The 15,362-nt window shown below is 40.3% G+C and overlaps 1 protein-coding gene across 8 annotated transcripts in view; it reads right to left on the bottom strand.

Annotated features, from left to right (window-relative positions):
- Positions 1-15,362, bottom strand: part of ADGRB3 (adhesion G protein-coupled receptor B3) — a 643,293-nt gene that overhangs the window by 291,384 nt on the left and 336,547 nt on the right. For all 8 annotated transcript variants that reach the window (XM_075063748.1, XM_075063744.1, XM_075063743.1 and 5 more), the window contains one exon: positions 3,403-3,597. In XM_075063748.1, the coding sequence (XP_074919849.1) occupies positions 3,403-3,597 (195 nt within the window). The remainder of the gene's footprint in view (positions 1-3,402; positions 3,598-15,362) is intronic.

Genomic DNA, 15,362 nt, shown 5'->3' with positions numbered 1-15,362 from the left:
TGGCTTCTCTCCAGCTTCGCTGGGGCTGCAGGCTGCGGGCACTGGGGTTCTCGGTCCCCAGCAAGCACCCTGCCAGGGACAGAGAACTCAGAGGCTGCAGGCGCTAGTGTTCTCGGTCCCCAGCAAGCACAGGGCCACGGCTTAAGCCGGAGAGAAACTGCGTCACCGTGCCTGCCAGGGACAGAGAATTTCGGGGCTGCAGGCTTCATTCTATGTTCAAGTAAGAATAATAAATATATTTGGACCAGCAGTTCAACAATGTTTTACTTTTTTTAAAATAAATAAGATGAAAACTGTTTATGATATTTATTTTGTAAAAACGCCTTAATTTTTCTTACAGGTAGATAAAAAAGAGCAAATTCACATGGTAAGGTGAAAGAGTAATTGCTGAATAATTTAATTAATACCTTTTACATGTAAAATTACGCTTTTTATCTTATGGATTAATATATTATATAATATTAAATATGATGGTTTTTGTATTAATGTACAAATACAAAATAAGCCTTAAAAAATTGTTGGCACCCGCCACACTCTTCTGAAAACATGAATGTGCTACTGGCCACAAAAAGGTTGGGGACCACTGTGTTAGATAGTAAAGGATTGGCAATAGTGTCATTATTGGTTAAGATCTGAGTTATATTTTGGCCTGGCTATCTAGCTGACCTTTTGAGATCTCTGTTGATGAAATTGGTTTTAAATAACCACTCATCATTAAGTCTAATGTCTGTGTGGTGAAACAAGGGCTGGGATGCCTAAGGAGACTGCAGTTTGGACTCTTGTTAACCCGTGTGGTGAGACAGAAATTTACTTGTGCTTATGGCTTGGTATATCTAATAATAGAATGACCACCCGTTTTGGGGTGAGTCTGCTCTATTTCTAAGCAGTTTGTCCTGAATCTGGTATCCTCAGCTGTGACTAGGGCCGGCTTTAGGAAGTGTAGGGCCCAATTCGAACAGCTTTGATGAGGCCCCGGCAGGGATGATTTTAAAAAAAAAGACATGTAAAAAAAACATGTGGGGCTTGTACTCACCGGGAGGTGCTCCAAGTCTTCGGTGGCACTTTGGCAGCGGGTCCTTCACTCACTCCAAGTCTTCGGCGGCACTGAAGGACCTGCTGCTGAAGTGCCGCTGAAGACCTGGAGCGCCGCCAGGTGAGTAAAAATTAAAATGGCACCTCTAGCCGGGGAAGGGATTCTCACTGGATGTGGGGCCCTCTTAGGCGCAGGGCCCGATTTGGGGGAATTGGTGAATAGGCCTAAAGCTGGCCCTGTGACCCACTGAGGCATGGTGATATCTGGTCATTCCCCTCATCATCTAAAATCTATGGATTATATCTATTGCAATATGTGCTTATATTGATATTAGTACTTGGTACAATCCCAAGTCTGCAGATAATAAAGGGAATACACAGAAGAATGGAATAAATACAACTGAACACTCTTATACACCCACAGCACTCTCTTCTAAGCTTTAATTTGGCTGGCAGTCTGATGCCAGTAATGTAAGGGTAAATTGTAGTAAAATCTTTTTGACATTTTGAAATATATAATTACCCAGAATTCATAATTTACTATTCTGACATCAAACAAAATGCTAAATTATGACTTCTTGGTTTTTTCAAAACCTCATTAATGTCTAAAAAGAGATATAAAGAATTCTGTTCTTTATCTACTTCTTTATTAAATTTCCTATTTCTTTTGATCCTTCAGTATCTTTTTAGGGTGGGATTTTTAGGCTGGGATTTTTAAAGGACACTATAGGAGTTAGGCATCCAAATCCCACCAAAATTTAATTATTATATCTCCTAACTGAAATATATTTACATCCTGAACTATAGTTTAGCAATTTTTTTTTGCCATTTACTCCCCTGGTCCACGCCCTCAGAATTTCTCTACATTTTTATAGGGAAAAACAAATAAACAACCAAAAATTAGTTTTTCCTGGCTATGTCTACTAAGGGTTTAGGGACCAGTTCTGCCTCATTGATATCAGCACAAATTTTGCCATTGATATTAATGGGAACAGAATCAAGTTCTTACTAATTTTGCTGAGCTGAGTGTAACCCCATCTGCTAAGTCCATAAACAGAAACCACTTATATCAAGCAGTTTCTCAAGGCTGTTTCTACCAAATGTTTTTGCAGTCTCTGTGAGCCTTGGAGAGGCTACTTTGGGGCTACTGGACTGATGACAGTATGAATGATTTGTAGCAAAATAACTCCTTGTTTAAGCAGTCAACCTTTCAAAAAATACTCAAAGCCACTACTGCCTTTCATGAAAGAAAGACAGATTAAAAATGGAATTTCTAGTCCAAACTGTTTTTGAGATATGTGCTACTTTTTTTCCTACAAATTAAAAAAAAATATCATTTTTCTACACTCTACATTTTAATAATACTCTGTTCAATTCATGTCAAATTGGGATGCATGTCAAATTTTTCCAGTGGATGAGGGCCACACACAAGAAATTTTAGAGACTGTTTTATTTTGAGCAAAGAGGTTTGTGTATGTGGGAGAGAAAGAGAAAAGGCAGAAAATTGGGAATATAATGGAAAGCTGGATAAAACCTTAACTCTGGAGAAATTACTGTCTTTCTAAAATAGAGATAATTCATTTTCAATTATATTTCTATACACACATATATATGCATGCTTTACATTAATCACATCAGGATTATTTTATGAATTATCACAGAACCTTCCATTTAATAAGTGATATACTATCTGTACACTGTTTTTTCTTAATATCTTCCTTTAAGTAAATCTGCACTCTGAGAAAAGTGCATGTAAAATTCCCTGATGAAGCAAAAAATAATACCTGATATGGGAGTCCTGCCGAACTTTTATTATTAAGGACTTTATATACTAATACAGGAAGCACATTATGTCGAAATAAACACTGTGGCCCATGGCACAGGAAGAGTTAATCTAATATGCAAAATACAAAATTCACATCAAATGCACTATACATCACTCCTGTGCTCTTTTAATGAGCTTTAATTATTTGAATTGCAGAAGCAATGGCAGAATGACTTAAGTATCTAAACATCCTGGGTAGATTTTCAAATGAAAGGAACTAGAATAAACAATGCTGCAGAACTGTTTGATCTAAAAAAGAATAATAAAAAAAATATCACCACTGAGAATGCAAAGTTACTAGAATAATAATTATAAAAAAGACTTTTGTACTTTTGACACACTATGTTGTTCTCCAACATATGTTCACTTAAATGTAGCTGTCTTTTTGCCCTATTACACATCACCCTATTTACAATGAATGTTGACTGTGCTTCTAATATACCTACTGAGCAGATTTAACTTGCTCTTGGGGCAAATAGATGATGCTGAACATTGAGTAAAATACAGCAGCTGAATCATTACCCTGTTCTACGAAGTTCTCTTACCTGGACACCATCAGATGCAGGGATATAACTTGCCCTTTTAAATGTGTCTGTCACGTTTCTGAGAATTTCCACAGAAATCAGAAGATCCCCTGCATAAAAGTTTTTCCTTTGAGTTAAATCCAACAGTGTTTTGGTCACCTGGGACATTCCATCACCAGCCAGCATCCTCTGTCCTTTGGCAAGATGCTCTTTAATCTGTGCCAATGAGAAGAGTGAAATAAATATCAGAACCTACTTTACTGCATTTAAAAACGTCTCAACCACAATAGATATAATATAATCCATACATCCTTAGGAACTTCAAGAATCCCACTTCTCTAACAACCAATATATTTTGTATTAAGGATGAGACCAAATAACTTTAGAACAGGATAAAATGAGAAGTATGTGATTTCTCACTGATCATTAGATCATTTAGTTTGACCTCCTTTATATCACAGGCCATTACATTTCACACCGTTACCCCTGCATGGAGCCCAAAGACTTCTCAACGCCTACTGGCCACAGTATGATCATGTATTTCCAGTTTTTTTCCAGAGCAGCAGCTGTAGAGCCATTCTGCCTGATTCAGATACAATGGTTCAGGAACCATGTGGGAACAAGGGCCAAAGCAGCCCTTTAAAAGCTTGCAGTACATGCTATCAGCCTTGCCAGCCCAGCTTGGTAGACCAATGTGGAAACAGAGGCAAAGACATGGACCTGTCATTGACCATCCTGTCCCCTTTAAGGGCACTAACATTATTAGAGGTGCAATCCCAGAACAAACCTTGTGCTCAAGAAGTTACAAAACTGGAACTGTGAATAGCTCCTGTGCAGCAATCAAGGAGAAGGGGCTTATTTTGCCTGCTCACCTCCTGCAGATCTGTGCAGGGCCAGTGAAAAATGTAGCTCATAGTGTGCATAGAGATGGAAGACTATGTCGATCCTTGGCTGGAAACTGAACTTGTGGATTTCAATTATTTCTAAAGTCAACTCAATATTTAAGTAAGATGTGCAGCATATCACAAAGAGGGATGTCATAAGGCCAGCATGTGCTGAAAAAGAATGCAGAGGTTTTAAGAAACCTGCTTTTTGTACCATATGAAAGTGCAAGTTCCTCTGAATCCAAGATAAGTTGAAAAAAGTTGAAGTAGCCCAGACAGACCCTCACTTTATCCAAGATATCTACAGAGGCAACTTAAAAGCTAGCAACCAAACTGACTGACACCACCTCTGAAAATGTACTTTCAATTGCTTTTATCTTGGCCTGATTACTGACATCCAAAGGAAAGAAGACTGATGTAATGCAATGTGATGGTGTCAGGGAACGACGGGAATAAATGTACCCTACATTACCTTCCACTGCCGCTCTCTGTTTTGTTTTAATTTCAAAGAAGAAAAAAAACTGTAACAAAAAATGCAGTACATGAAAAAAATGAACAATGTTTTAAGGAAAGTGATATATAAAATGCAAGTACATTCTGACACACAACATTTAAATATTATTCACACTATAGTATAGTCTCATTTGGGCTACCTCCTTAAATGCTGTTGAGATACACTCGACATAGCTGGGTGTTGGGTGCACAAATGTGGTCGGCTCTAAGCCACTTTGTGGCTTTTCAATTCTGGGACGAAACCCCAGCGTAACTTAAAAATCAGCCTCAGGCTGCTCCATGTTAAACTCAGCTGCTCATCACTCCCAGGGACCTTTCCAGTATCAGGAAAATATATATATATAGAGAGAGAGAAAAACCTATCTCATAGAGCTGGAAGGGACATTGAGTGATTGGTCACTGAATCCAGCCAACTGCCTTCACTAGCAGGACCAAGTACTGATTTTGCCCTAGATCCCCAGTGGCCCCCTCAAGGATTGAGCTCACAAACCTGGGTTTAGCAGGTCAATGCTCAAACCACTGAGCTATCCCTGACAAAGCCCCAGGAATCCTCTGGGTATAGAGGCAGCTCTAAACCAGCCAGGGATTGCCCCTATTTTGGGGGGCAGGGGAATGCTCAGTGGTTTTCATCTCCCAGGTTATCAGCTGCTGCAGGCAGAATTGGGTGAGGATCTGATTCTATATGTTAACTACAAGAATGAGGGGATAAAAGCATTATTATTCAGTTTCAACAAACAAGTATTAGTAATATTAATGTAGGCAAATGAATTCTTTAGACAAATGTTTCAGAAGAATGCATCCTTCAGTGTACAGAAAACTGAAAAGGGTAATTAGGCGAGAAACTTGTTTACAGAATTCATTTTCTTCAGTTTCCATCAGACTTAAGAGAGGGTATTTAAAAGTAGCTTGTAAGAAAACAAACAGTATGAAATGGGCATGAGAGAGGATAGAAGCTCTTGTGATTTAGGCATTGGACTAGGGGGTTGAGTAGACCCGGCTTCGATTCCTGTTGATACCACAGACTTTCTAGGTGACCTGGAGTGAGTCTTTTCATCTCTCTATCCTTCAGTTCCTTGTCTCTAATCTTGGGATAATTAAACTTCTCTCCCCCATTGGGGTGACGTGAAATACATCCATTAAGGTTACAAATGCAATGGTGATGGGGACCATATAAGCACATGTTGAGAGAGACCATTCCTGCATTGGCCAAAACCACTGGGGAGGGAAAGTGATTCATTTGTGCAAGACAAAAAATATGTAATAGAGACACTGTTCTATCCCTCAGTTTGTTTGCTACTGGCTGTCTTATAGATGTTCACATCTATAAGTTCACAATAACTGCTTTTCAACAAAACAAACACTGTGAATCCAAACACAGATTCAAGACTCCTTGTCCCTGGCCACATGTCTTCCTTTCCCCTTTTATATTCCATGACACACACACTTGAGAAGCAGCAGAACTCAAAGTAAGAATCTGTAAGTTCTGTTCTTGACTGTGCTCCTGATTCTATGGCCATGGGCAAGTTACTTAACTTCTCGGTACCCCCCCCCATCCCCACCAGTAAAACAAAGATCATACCTATCTACATAACTGAGAGATGGGGGCTCCAATATTAATTAGCTGGAGTTAAACTGGGGACTGCATGCTTGTGAAAGAGAGTAAGAACCTTGCTTACATCTGTACCTGGGCTACCTAGACATGGTTACTTCTTTTTGGAAACAGATAAGGAGTGAGTGGGAAGGGTAGTAAATGAGGGGAGCCTTGTCTCCAGCCCTCCTATGTCTGTGTGGAGGTGGTATGGTACCAGTATATACTGATATAAAATATTACTACCCCAGGAGAAAGGGAAAGCAGAGAGGAAATTGTGGCCACAGCTCCTTCATGGAATGCGCCTACTGTAGGGCCTAACAAGAGGCACTATGGGCTGTATCCTTGTGACAAATTAAGCCCTTGTGACAAAATCTAGCAGTGGCTACCAGCTGCCTAACAATATTATGTTTTTTGTCGGCTTGGCAACAAAGGAGACTTTTAAGGAGGGATTTGAAAGAAGATGGTGATGTGGCTTTGAGGTCCCCGCAAACATCAACAAAGCCTGGCTGTCCTCTTTGAAGATCTCCTTTATCTTGATGCCTACTCAGCTACCCACTCAATAGTGGCTAGCTGTGGCCACTGCTTATCATGCCGACCACTATTGTCTTATTGTTATCTTGTGTTCCATCCATTCATGTATCCACTTGTCATCTTTCATCTTAGATTATAGACTGTCGAGGGTGGAGCCCATCTTTGTTCAGCACCTAGCCCAATTGGGTCTTGATCCATGACTTGGGTCCTGAGGCGCTACCACACTACAAATAATAAAGAACACTAATTCCTTTAATGTCTTTAAAGCTCTTGAACATATAAGGCACTGTAGGGGTGTGTTTACACAACAGAACTTTACAAACCTCCCAAAGCAAGACACATTTTTACTACATGCTGACATGGTGGTAAAAATGGTCCCAGCAGCAGGAGCTTTGCCGACACTAAAGTTCTCCCAGGCAATTGGATTTTATAAAACTAAATAGTGGTAAGTATTAGATTTTGGGGTCAAATTTAGGAGTGGCATAAATGGTGGAGGAAGTTACAATATCATGAAGCAATGAAAGTGAGTGCAAATGAGTGAGAGTTAGTGGAAGAGTGCAGCTGTAGCCAGAAGAGCAACCAGCAGGAGGAAATAGGAAGGTGTAAAATACAGCAACCTCCCCACCACAAATGTATCTTAGCAAAATATAATGCTCGCCACCATTTACATCACCTCTGATTTGCTGCATAGCAAATGTGGTGTGTGTCTGCATGAGACGCAGGAAGTGGTGCAAGATGACTGCCATTTCCATAACTGCACTTTTTCCTTGTTCTCCTACTATCCATGCCATGCAGGTTCACTGCTGTTGTGTGAAACAACTGAACATATTTTCACAGTACTGCATAAATCTGCAGACAAATACCTTGAATGGATTACTCATCTTAGGCATGTAGCTGCTACACACCACTTTAATCACAGGCTAGATCCTCAGCTGGTGTAAACTGGCATAGTTCTATTACCTTTAATGGAGCTAGGTAAATTTATACCACCTGAGGATCTGACCCTAGATGACTAGTACTCTGCATGTGTACTGTAAGTGACAGTCAGGCTTAATGGGAGTTAGATATGCCTAATTATGTCATGCAGATCTGTGAAAAATGTAGCAACCTGGGCACCGTGATTAGGCCAACCTCATCCCCAGCCTAGCTGCAGCTAGGTGGATGGGGAAGAATTCTTCTGTCAATGTATTTACCACCTCTCGGATAGTGGATTAACTACATCAACCAACGGAAAAACCCCTTCTGTAGACATAGCCTCAGGATGAGGATGCAGATTGTTCTCATCAGGCCCAGACAATAAAAGTTAGTATTTTTCTCTACATTCTGGTTATTGGCTATGCCACCAGGATTATTCACTGCCTTCCATTGCCCAAGAAAGTTACTCTGGACAACACTCAAGGTCTTTCTAGCATTCTGTGAAGGTCATTTTTTAGTAGCCTTCCAGGCAAGCTCATTGAAAATAAAATTTATGAGCCGAAAGATGGTGAAATGAAGCAGCTGTTAAAGTGATACTTCAATTGTCAGCCCTGCCTGTAGCAGCACGTATGGCATATCTACATACTTGAAAAAATTACTGAAATGTTTAGCTGGACACTGACTCAGAGTTCAGCCTGTCTACATCCCTTGATTTGTCAGTATCTATGACCCATCTAAAGGGTATAAAAATTAACCTTAACAATGTCAAACCTAGGCCTGTAGTATCACGCTGATAATTTATATACAGTACTATAGTTACAGTAAATCTGAAAAGCTATACTCAGTCTAAAAAGACTCCTACCAACTAATATTCAAACAAACGATAAAAGATTCTAAGTGATCAGTTTAAAGAATATTCCCATCTAAGTGATCAGTTTAAAGAATATTCTAAGTGATCAGTTTAAGAATATTCCCATCCTTTATTTGTTTTTAATTTTGCCATTTGATAGCTTGAGTTAATGATTTGGTATTGCTAATACCATTGGTGCATTTTAATGTAGGACCTCTACATAAAAATAAAAAAATAAAAATAAATTAGTTGAAAGAAAAATATATCCTAAAATATTTTTTCTGATCTGCAAAAGACTTTGTTTTGTATCTTCACACCTCAGCTAGTCCTAAATGATAAATTAATTTAACATTAAAACTTCGTAGAGTCTTAACCTGAGATTTCAACACACTTACGGTATGTCTACACTGCAATTAGACACCTGTGGCTGGCCGGTGCCAGCTGACTTGGGTTTGTGGAACTCAGGTTAAGGAGCTGTTTAACTGTGATGTAGATATTCAGGCTTGGGCTGTAGCCTGAGCTCTGAGACCTTCCCACCTTGCAGGCTCCAGGTGGAGCCAGAATGTCTACTCCACAATTAAACAGCCCCTTAGCCCAAGTCCCTTAGCCCCAGTCAGCTGGTTCAGGCCAGCCATGGGTTATTAATTGCAGTGTAGACATATCCTTAATGAACATTAATTAATTATTTTATCCTTACCACACTCCTGGCATGTCATTATTATTATACCAATCTTACGTCTTGAAGGAATTGAGGCTCAAAGAGGTTTTATCAAAAATTATCAATATGAGTATCTAAAGTTAGGCACCTAAGTAAATGGCCTAAAAATATATCCGTGTCTTATAGACCCATTCCAGTAGACATATGTGCCATTCTAGGCTACACTGAACTCATTCAGCATAGCAGTGTTTAACCTTTAACTTGGTGTCTCTGCAAGGAATCTGTCCCTTTGATACTTGAACTGAAGGAGAGAAAAACATGTTAACAGTCCTTAACTTGGTTTCAGGAATATGAAATCAAAATTCCATATATTTTTCTTTCAACTAATTTATTATTATTTTATTAATTTATAATTAAGGATTTCTAATGGAAACAAATTGAGTCTAAAATGGCTTTAACAGTCCAAGAGTATTACTTCATTCTTCTTTTTAAAATTATGATGGTAGCACCTAAAGTCTCAGGTAAATATAAAGAACATAAAAACACAGAAGAGAAATATTCCTCTTTGTGAATATTTACAATTTAATTTCATATAACAATCATCTCTCCTTTTTGGCATTAAAAGGCTTTTATTAAAGGGATTGCTAATGCAATGAATAACTTTTTTCAAATACGTATAGTGAAATAAGTTGGTGGTGCCAGTCCAGGTAAAAGTAGATAGTTGCATATTTAAAAACACACCACTGCAAGTTGCATCCTTATAAAAAATGTCATCAGAGTCAAAGAATGTAATAGACATGAAAACTGAATTTTCTTCTTTCCTCTAGATCAGTGGTTCTCAACCAGGGGTACATGTACCCTTGGGGATATGCAGAAGTGTTCCAGGGGGTAGTCAACTCATCTAGATATTTGCCTAGTTTTACAAGAGGTTACATAAAAAGCACTCTCGAAGTCAGTACAAACTAAAATTTCATACAATGACTTATTTAAACTGCTCTATATACTGTACACTGAAATGTAAGTACAATAATTATAATCCAAATACATATAAGGTAAAAATGAGAAAGTAGACAATTTTTCACTACTAGTGTACTTTTGTATTTTTGTGTCTGATTTTGTAAGCAAGTAGTTTTTAAGTGAGGTGAAACTTGCAGGTATGCAAGACAAATCAGACTCCCCTGAAATGGGTACAGTAGTCTGGGAAGGTTGAGAGCCATTGCTCTAAATGTGGTCCCTCACAGTTATGACTGGAAGCTCACTGGAAGAAAAATGTAGAAACTGCCACTGCATCTGTTCTGTGGAGTTACTGGATTCTCCTCTCACATGCATCAGATTTACACTAGTGCAACTCTATTGTCTGTGGTAAACTTACTCTTGATTTACACTGGTATCAATAAATGGAGAATTGTTTTCACTGTATAGAGCATTTCCGCCCTGGTGTCATTCAGTTACCAAAACAGTTTATTGAAAGAAAAAGGAGTGTATGAGCATACATGGTGCTCCACAACATACATAGTTCAGTGGCAAGCTGAATCTTTGCATATAAACCAGACAAAATGTATGTGTTCAGCCCTTACCATACAGTGCATGTTGCAGAAAATCTCAGAAAATCAGCTACTGCCGGTGCTGCTCTTGTATATTGTTAGATGAAGAATGAGAATTGCCCAGAGAGCTCCTAAATTCTATTAACCCTCCCTCTATTCCCCAATAGGAGGCTATCAAGAGATTTTTACAAGGGTCACCCATTCCACAGTCTTTTTATTATACTATTATTGATTGCTTTATTGCCACTAATTCCAGCCCTAGAGTTTTGGCCATCAAAGAAGCATCATGTGCAGCTGCATTCCCCTAGGATTGATTTTGACTACTACATACAAATGCACAAATATAGTAATTGATTTTTTGGGGGTATGCATTGATGCATTCCTTAGTACAAATGGCCATGATTAAGTTTCTACATTTAAGTTCTCCCACAAAATTTAAGAATAGGAAGGTTGTAGAATTTTTCTCTAGTAGTGGAAAAATGGCTTTGGGGGACACAATCACAAAAGGAAGTTCCATTTCTTTTGTTTTTCATTTTTTTCTTGTTCAGTTTGTCACTGAGTTTGCTGAACCGCATTTATATGATGTTTTAAGTATTGCCACTGCAGTCACCTGTGATTAATTCAACTCACATTGGAATGCTGTGTGAGAGGTGGTTGGGTTTTGTTTTTTTTAAACCAGAGGGTATGTCTTTAAGTTTTGGCATTATCTATGTATAATGCAAGTTGACAGAAGCAGGAGTTGAGGGGAAAGAGAATGAGGAATCTGAAAAATTTGTTTTCATTTTATGACAGACATAGTATTGCTTAGGGGGGTAAGTCTCTCATGGATCTCCATACTGAGGGAACTGTCAAAGCTGGGGGGTATAGCAAGGGTATGTACTTCAAATAATTTGTCTTTCTTTTTACACAGTACATCCTGTTTATCGGGAATCCTCTTTAATCTCTCTCTCTCGTTAATATAGGAAAATTATGCATTTATCTGATTATATATTGATGTGGTGGTTGAAATCCTAGTCACCTTGTTTGTGTGTACAAGGTAATCAGAATTTGGCCCGATCTGAGTACATTATTATTATGTTACAGTAGTGTCCAGAGACCATAAATCAGATTGGGGCTCCATCACGGCACACTGGATAGGCAGCAAAAACATGGTTGTTGCTCCAAAGAATTTACAATCTAAGTACAAGATGAGAGACAACACTGGAGAAACAGCAAACAGGTAGGGAGAGCAAAAGGTAACAGAGGGATGATTATGTTGAGTGTAATGTACTGTAACCATTGTTTTCCAAGAGCCTAGCCAAATTCCTGAAATTGTTCTGCAAGGTACATTATAGTGAACAGTTTTACTGCAGTAATAGACTTTAAGGAACAACTGCATGAGTGCTCTCTTTATCTAGTTCTTAAATGGCCTTCATCTTTCTTTTTCCCTCTGTAGTGGAGTTCACCTGTCGGCTGCAGTGTTGGTTGGCTCAGAATATCAATGTGATCAGGGAGCACTCAGAGGTGATCACGGCTGTAGCACAACTCAGCATTAGGGATCAGTGGCAGAAACAACAGGAGAAAAGTTCACTTTTTTTTTTTTTTTTTTGAAAGCAGACGTGATCAGAGGGATTGGGGATGGTGAGGCACAAAGGTTTATTGATGTGACATGGGATTTAAAGAGAGGCAAGAAACCTTATTGATGTTCCGTGGGATTTAAAGAGAGGAGGTACAGAAATGGAAGGGAAGAAAGGCAAGGAGATGCAGGGGCTTTCGTGATTTCAACCACCTTTGCACCCTCCAGATCCTGGATGCCCTGGGGACTGGTGAGGTGCTTGTTGTAATACAGAATGCCCTGGAGGCCTGTATAAGTTAGAGGAGACGCCCAGGACTACCCAGTATCTCCTGCACAGCCCTGTGTTCCAATCCCTAAGCCTCACCTCAGAACACCTGGGCTTGTGAGGGGATCCTCAGGAGGCAGCTTTCTGGGTTACCCACATTAGGGAATCTTCCCACAGCCAGAGTCAGGGTTTTTAGGGACCTTTTATGCCTCTCTGGTCCTTTCATAGTGCCAGCCCAGGGGCCAAAGCAGGGGTCAGTCTTTTTTGCCTTCAGGCTTTCTTTTAATGTAGGATTTCTAGAGGAAAGAGGGGAAATAGAGCGTGGAGGGGAAGAGGTAACATTTATTTTTGTACTAATTTGAATGTATATTAGAGCAGCATTTCTGAAACTGGGGACTGTGGGGTTCTGAGGGTACTCCAGGGGTTCCATGGACAGTGCTGATCAACTCCTCCCTTAACTCCAAACCGGGAGATTTTAGGCACTAAAAGTCCAGCAGTGCAACGAGGCTAAGGCAGGCTTCCTGCCTACCCTCACTCTGTGCCACTCCCAGAAGCGGCCAGCATGTCCCTGCGGCCCATAGGGGAGGGAGAGCGGGGGGTGTCCACACGCTGCTGCTGACCTGACCTCCAACTCCGCAGCTGCCATTGGCCAGGAACTACAGCCAATGGGAGCTGCGGGGTCGGGGCCTGCGGGCAGGAGCAGTACATGGAGACCCCTACCCACGCCTTACCTAGGAGCCTCTGCCAGAGGAATATGCCAGTCACTTTCAGGAACCACCCAAGCTAAGTGCCGCCCACCCGGAGACCACACCCCCAACCCCCTGCAAGGGCCCAGAGTCTGCACCCAAACTCCCTCCCAGAGCCCACACCCTGAACCCTCTCCTGCACCCAAACTCCCTCCCAGAGCCTGCACTCTTCATCCCCCACACCGAAATTCCCTCCCAAAGCCAGAACCTCTTCTTGCATCCAACCCTCCCTGCCCCAGCCTGGTGAAAGTGAGTGAGGGTAGGGGAGAGCGAGCGATGGAGGGATGGAGGATGGACTGAGTGAGGGGGGTAGGAAGAGGTGGGGCAGAAGTGTCGTCCTGAGGGAAGGTGTGGAGTGGGGGTAGGGCTTGGGGCTGAGCATGAGGGTTTAGGGGGCCTCAAAAAATGTTAAATCAAAATGGAGGTCCTGCGGTTGCTAAAGTTTGAGAACCGATGTATTAGAGGGATTAAATGAGGCTTCAAAGGAATTACTTGCCAAGAAACAGGAAGAGCTCATCTTTACATTTCTTTGTACCAGATTCTGAAGCTCATATGTGAGGAAAAACTCTCTGCATCAACACTATACTCTGCCAAGAAAGGGTGAAAAGAAGGTAAGAGAAATGAGCCAATGCTGGACTTCTCCATTCCTTTAAGTCCATTCCTCTTCCAGTATGGGGCTAGGGAGAAAGGGAGAATTCTCCACCATAGGTTTTCTCTCTGCATAGTTGTAGTTGCTAAATGGTAGCCAGTAGTTGCCTTTTTTTTTTTTGATCCTCTTTTTCTCTTTCTTCACCTGCTGGCTACTTCCTCATTTTGTTCAGCACAGTGGGGAGCCAGAGACAGGAAATGAAAGAACATAAGAACATAACATAAAAAAGGCCGTACTGGGTCAGACAAAAGGTCCATCTAGCCCAGTATCTGTCTACCGACAGTGGCCAATGCCAGGTGCCCCAAAGGGAGTGAACCTAACAGGTAATGATCAAGTGATCTCTCTCCTGCCATCCATCTCCACCCTCTGACAAACAGAGGCTAGGGACACTATTCCTTACCCATGCTGGCTAATAACCATTAACGGACTTAACCTCTATGAATTAATCCAGTTCTCTTTTAAACACTGGTATAGTCCTAGCCTTCACAACCTCCTCAGGCAAGGAATTCCACAAGCTGACTGCGTGCTATGTGAAGAAGAACTTCCTTTTATTTGTTTTAAACCTTCTGCCCATTAATTTCATTTGCTCCCTAGTTCTTGTATTATGGGAATAAGTAAATAACTTTTCCTTATCTAATTTCCCCACATCACTCATGATTTTATATATCTCTATCATATTCCCGCTTAGTCTCCTCTTTTCCAAGCTGAAAAGTCCCAGCCCCTTTAATCTCTCCTTATATGGGACCCATTCCAAACCTCTAATCATTTTAGTTGCCCTTAATCCAGCGACATAGTGTACTTAGTTTCCAGAAAGCGCTTTGACAGTCCCTCATCAAAGCTCTTACCTTAAATGAAGTTATCATTGGATAAAACTAGTACAGGTTCCTTCATGGATTGAAACTGGTAAAAGACAGGGAACAAAAGGTAGGATAAAAGGCGTAAAATTCTCAGAATGAGAGGGGTACTAGTGGTGTTCGCCAAGGGTCAGTCCTCGGACCAATCTCTATTCAATTTTTATTCCTAAATTATCTGGCGGAAGGAGTAAAAACAGTGAGATGGCCAAAGTTTGCAGATGATACTAAACTGGCTCAAGGTAGTTAAACCAAAGCAGACTGTGAAGAACTTCAAACAAAAAAAAAAAAAAGATCTCACAAAACTAATTTGGCAACAAAATGGCAAAATGAGAAATTTCAATGATCTGAGATAAATGTATAAAGATTTTAATAGCATAATGTTCTCTACAACTTCAGAATGAGAGAATTAAAATATACAAATTAATA

This window comes from Chelonoidis abingdonii, chromosome 3, assembly GCF_003597395.2.
Source record: "Chelonoidis abingdonii isolate Lonesome George chromosome 3, CheloAbing_2.0, whole genome shotgun sequence".
NCBI lineage: Eukaryota > Metazoa > Chordata > Testudines > Testudinidae > Chelonoidis > Chelonoidis abingdonii.
This window is presented reverse-complemented; position numbering and strand designations above follow the sequence as displayed.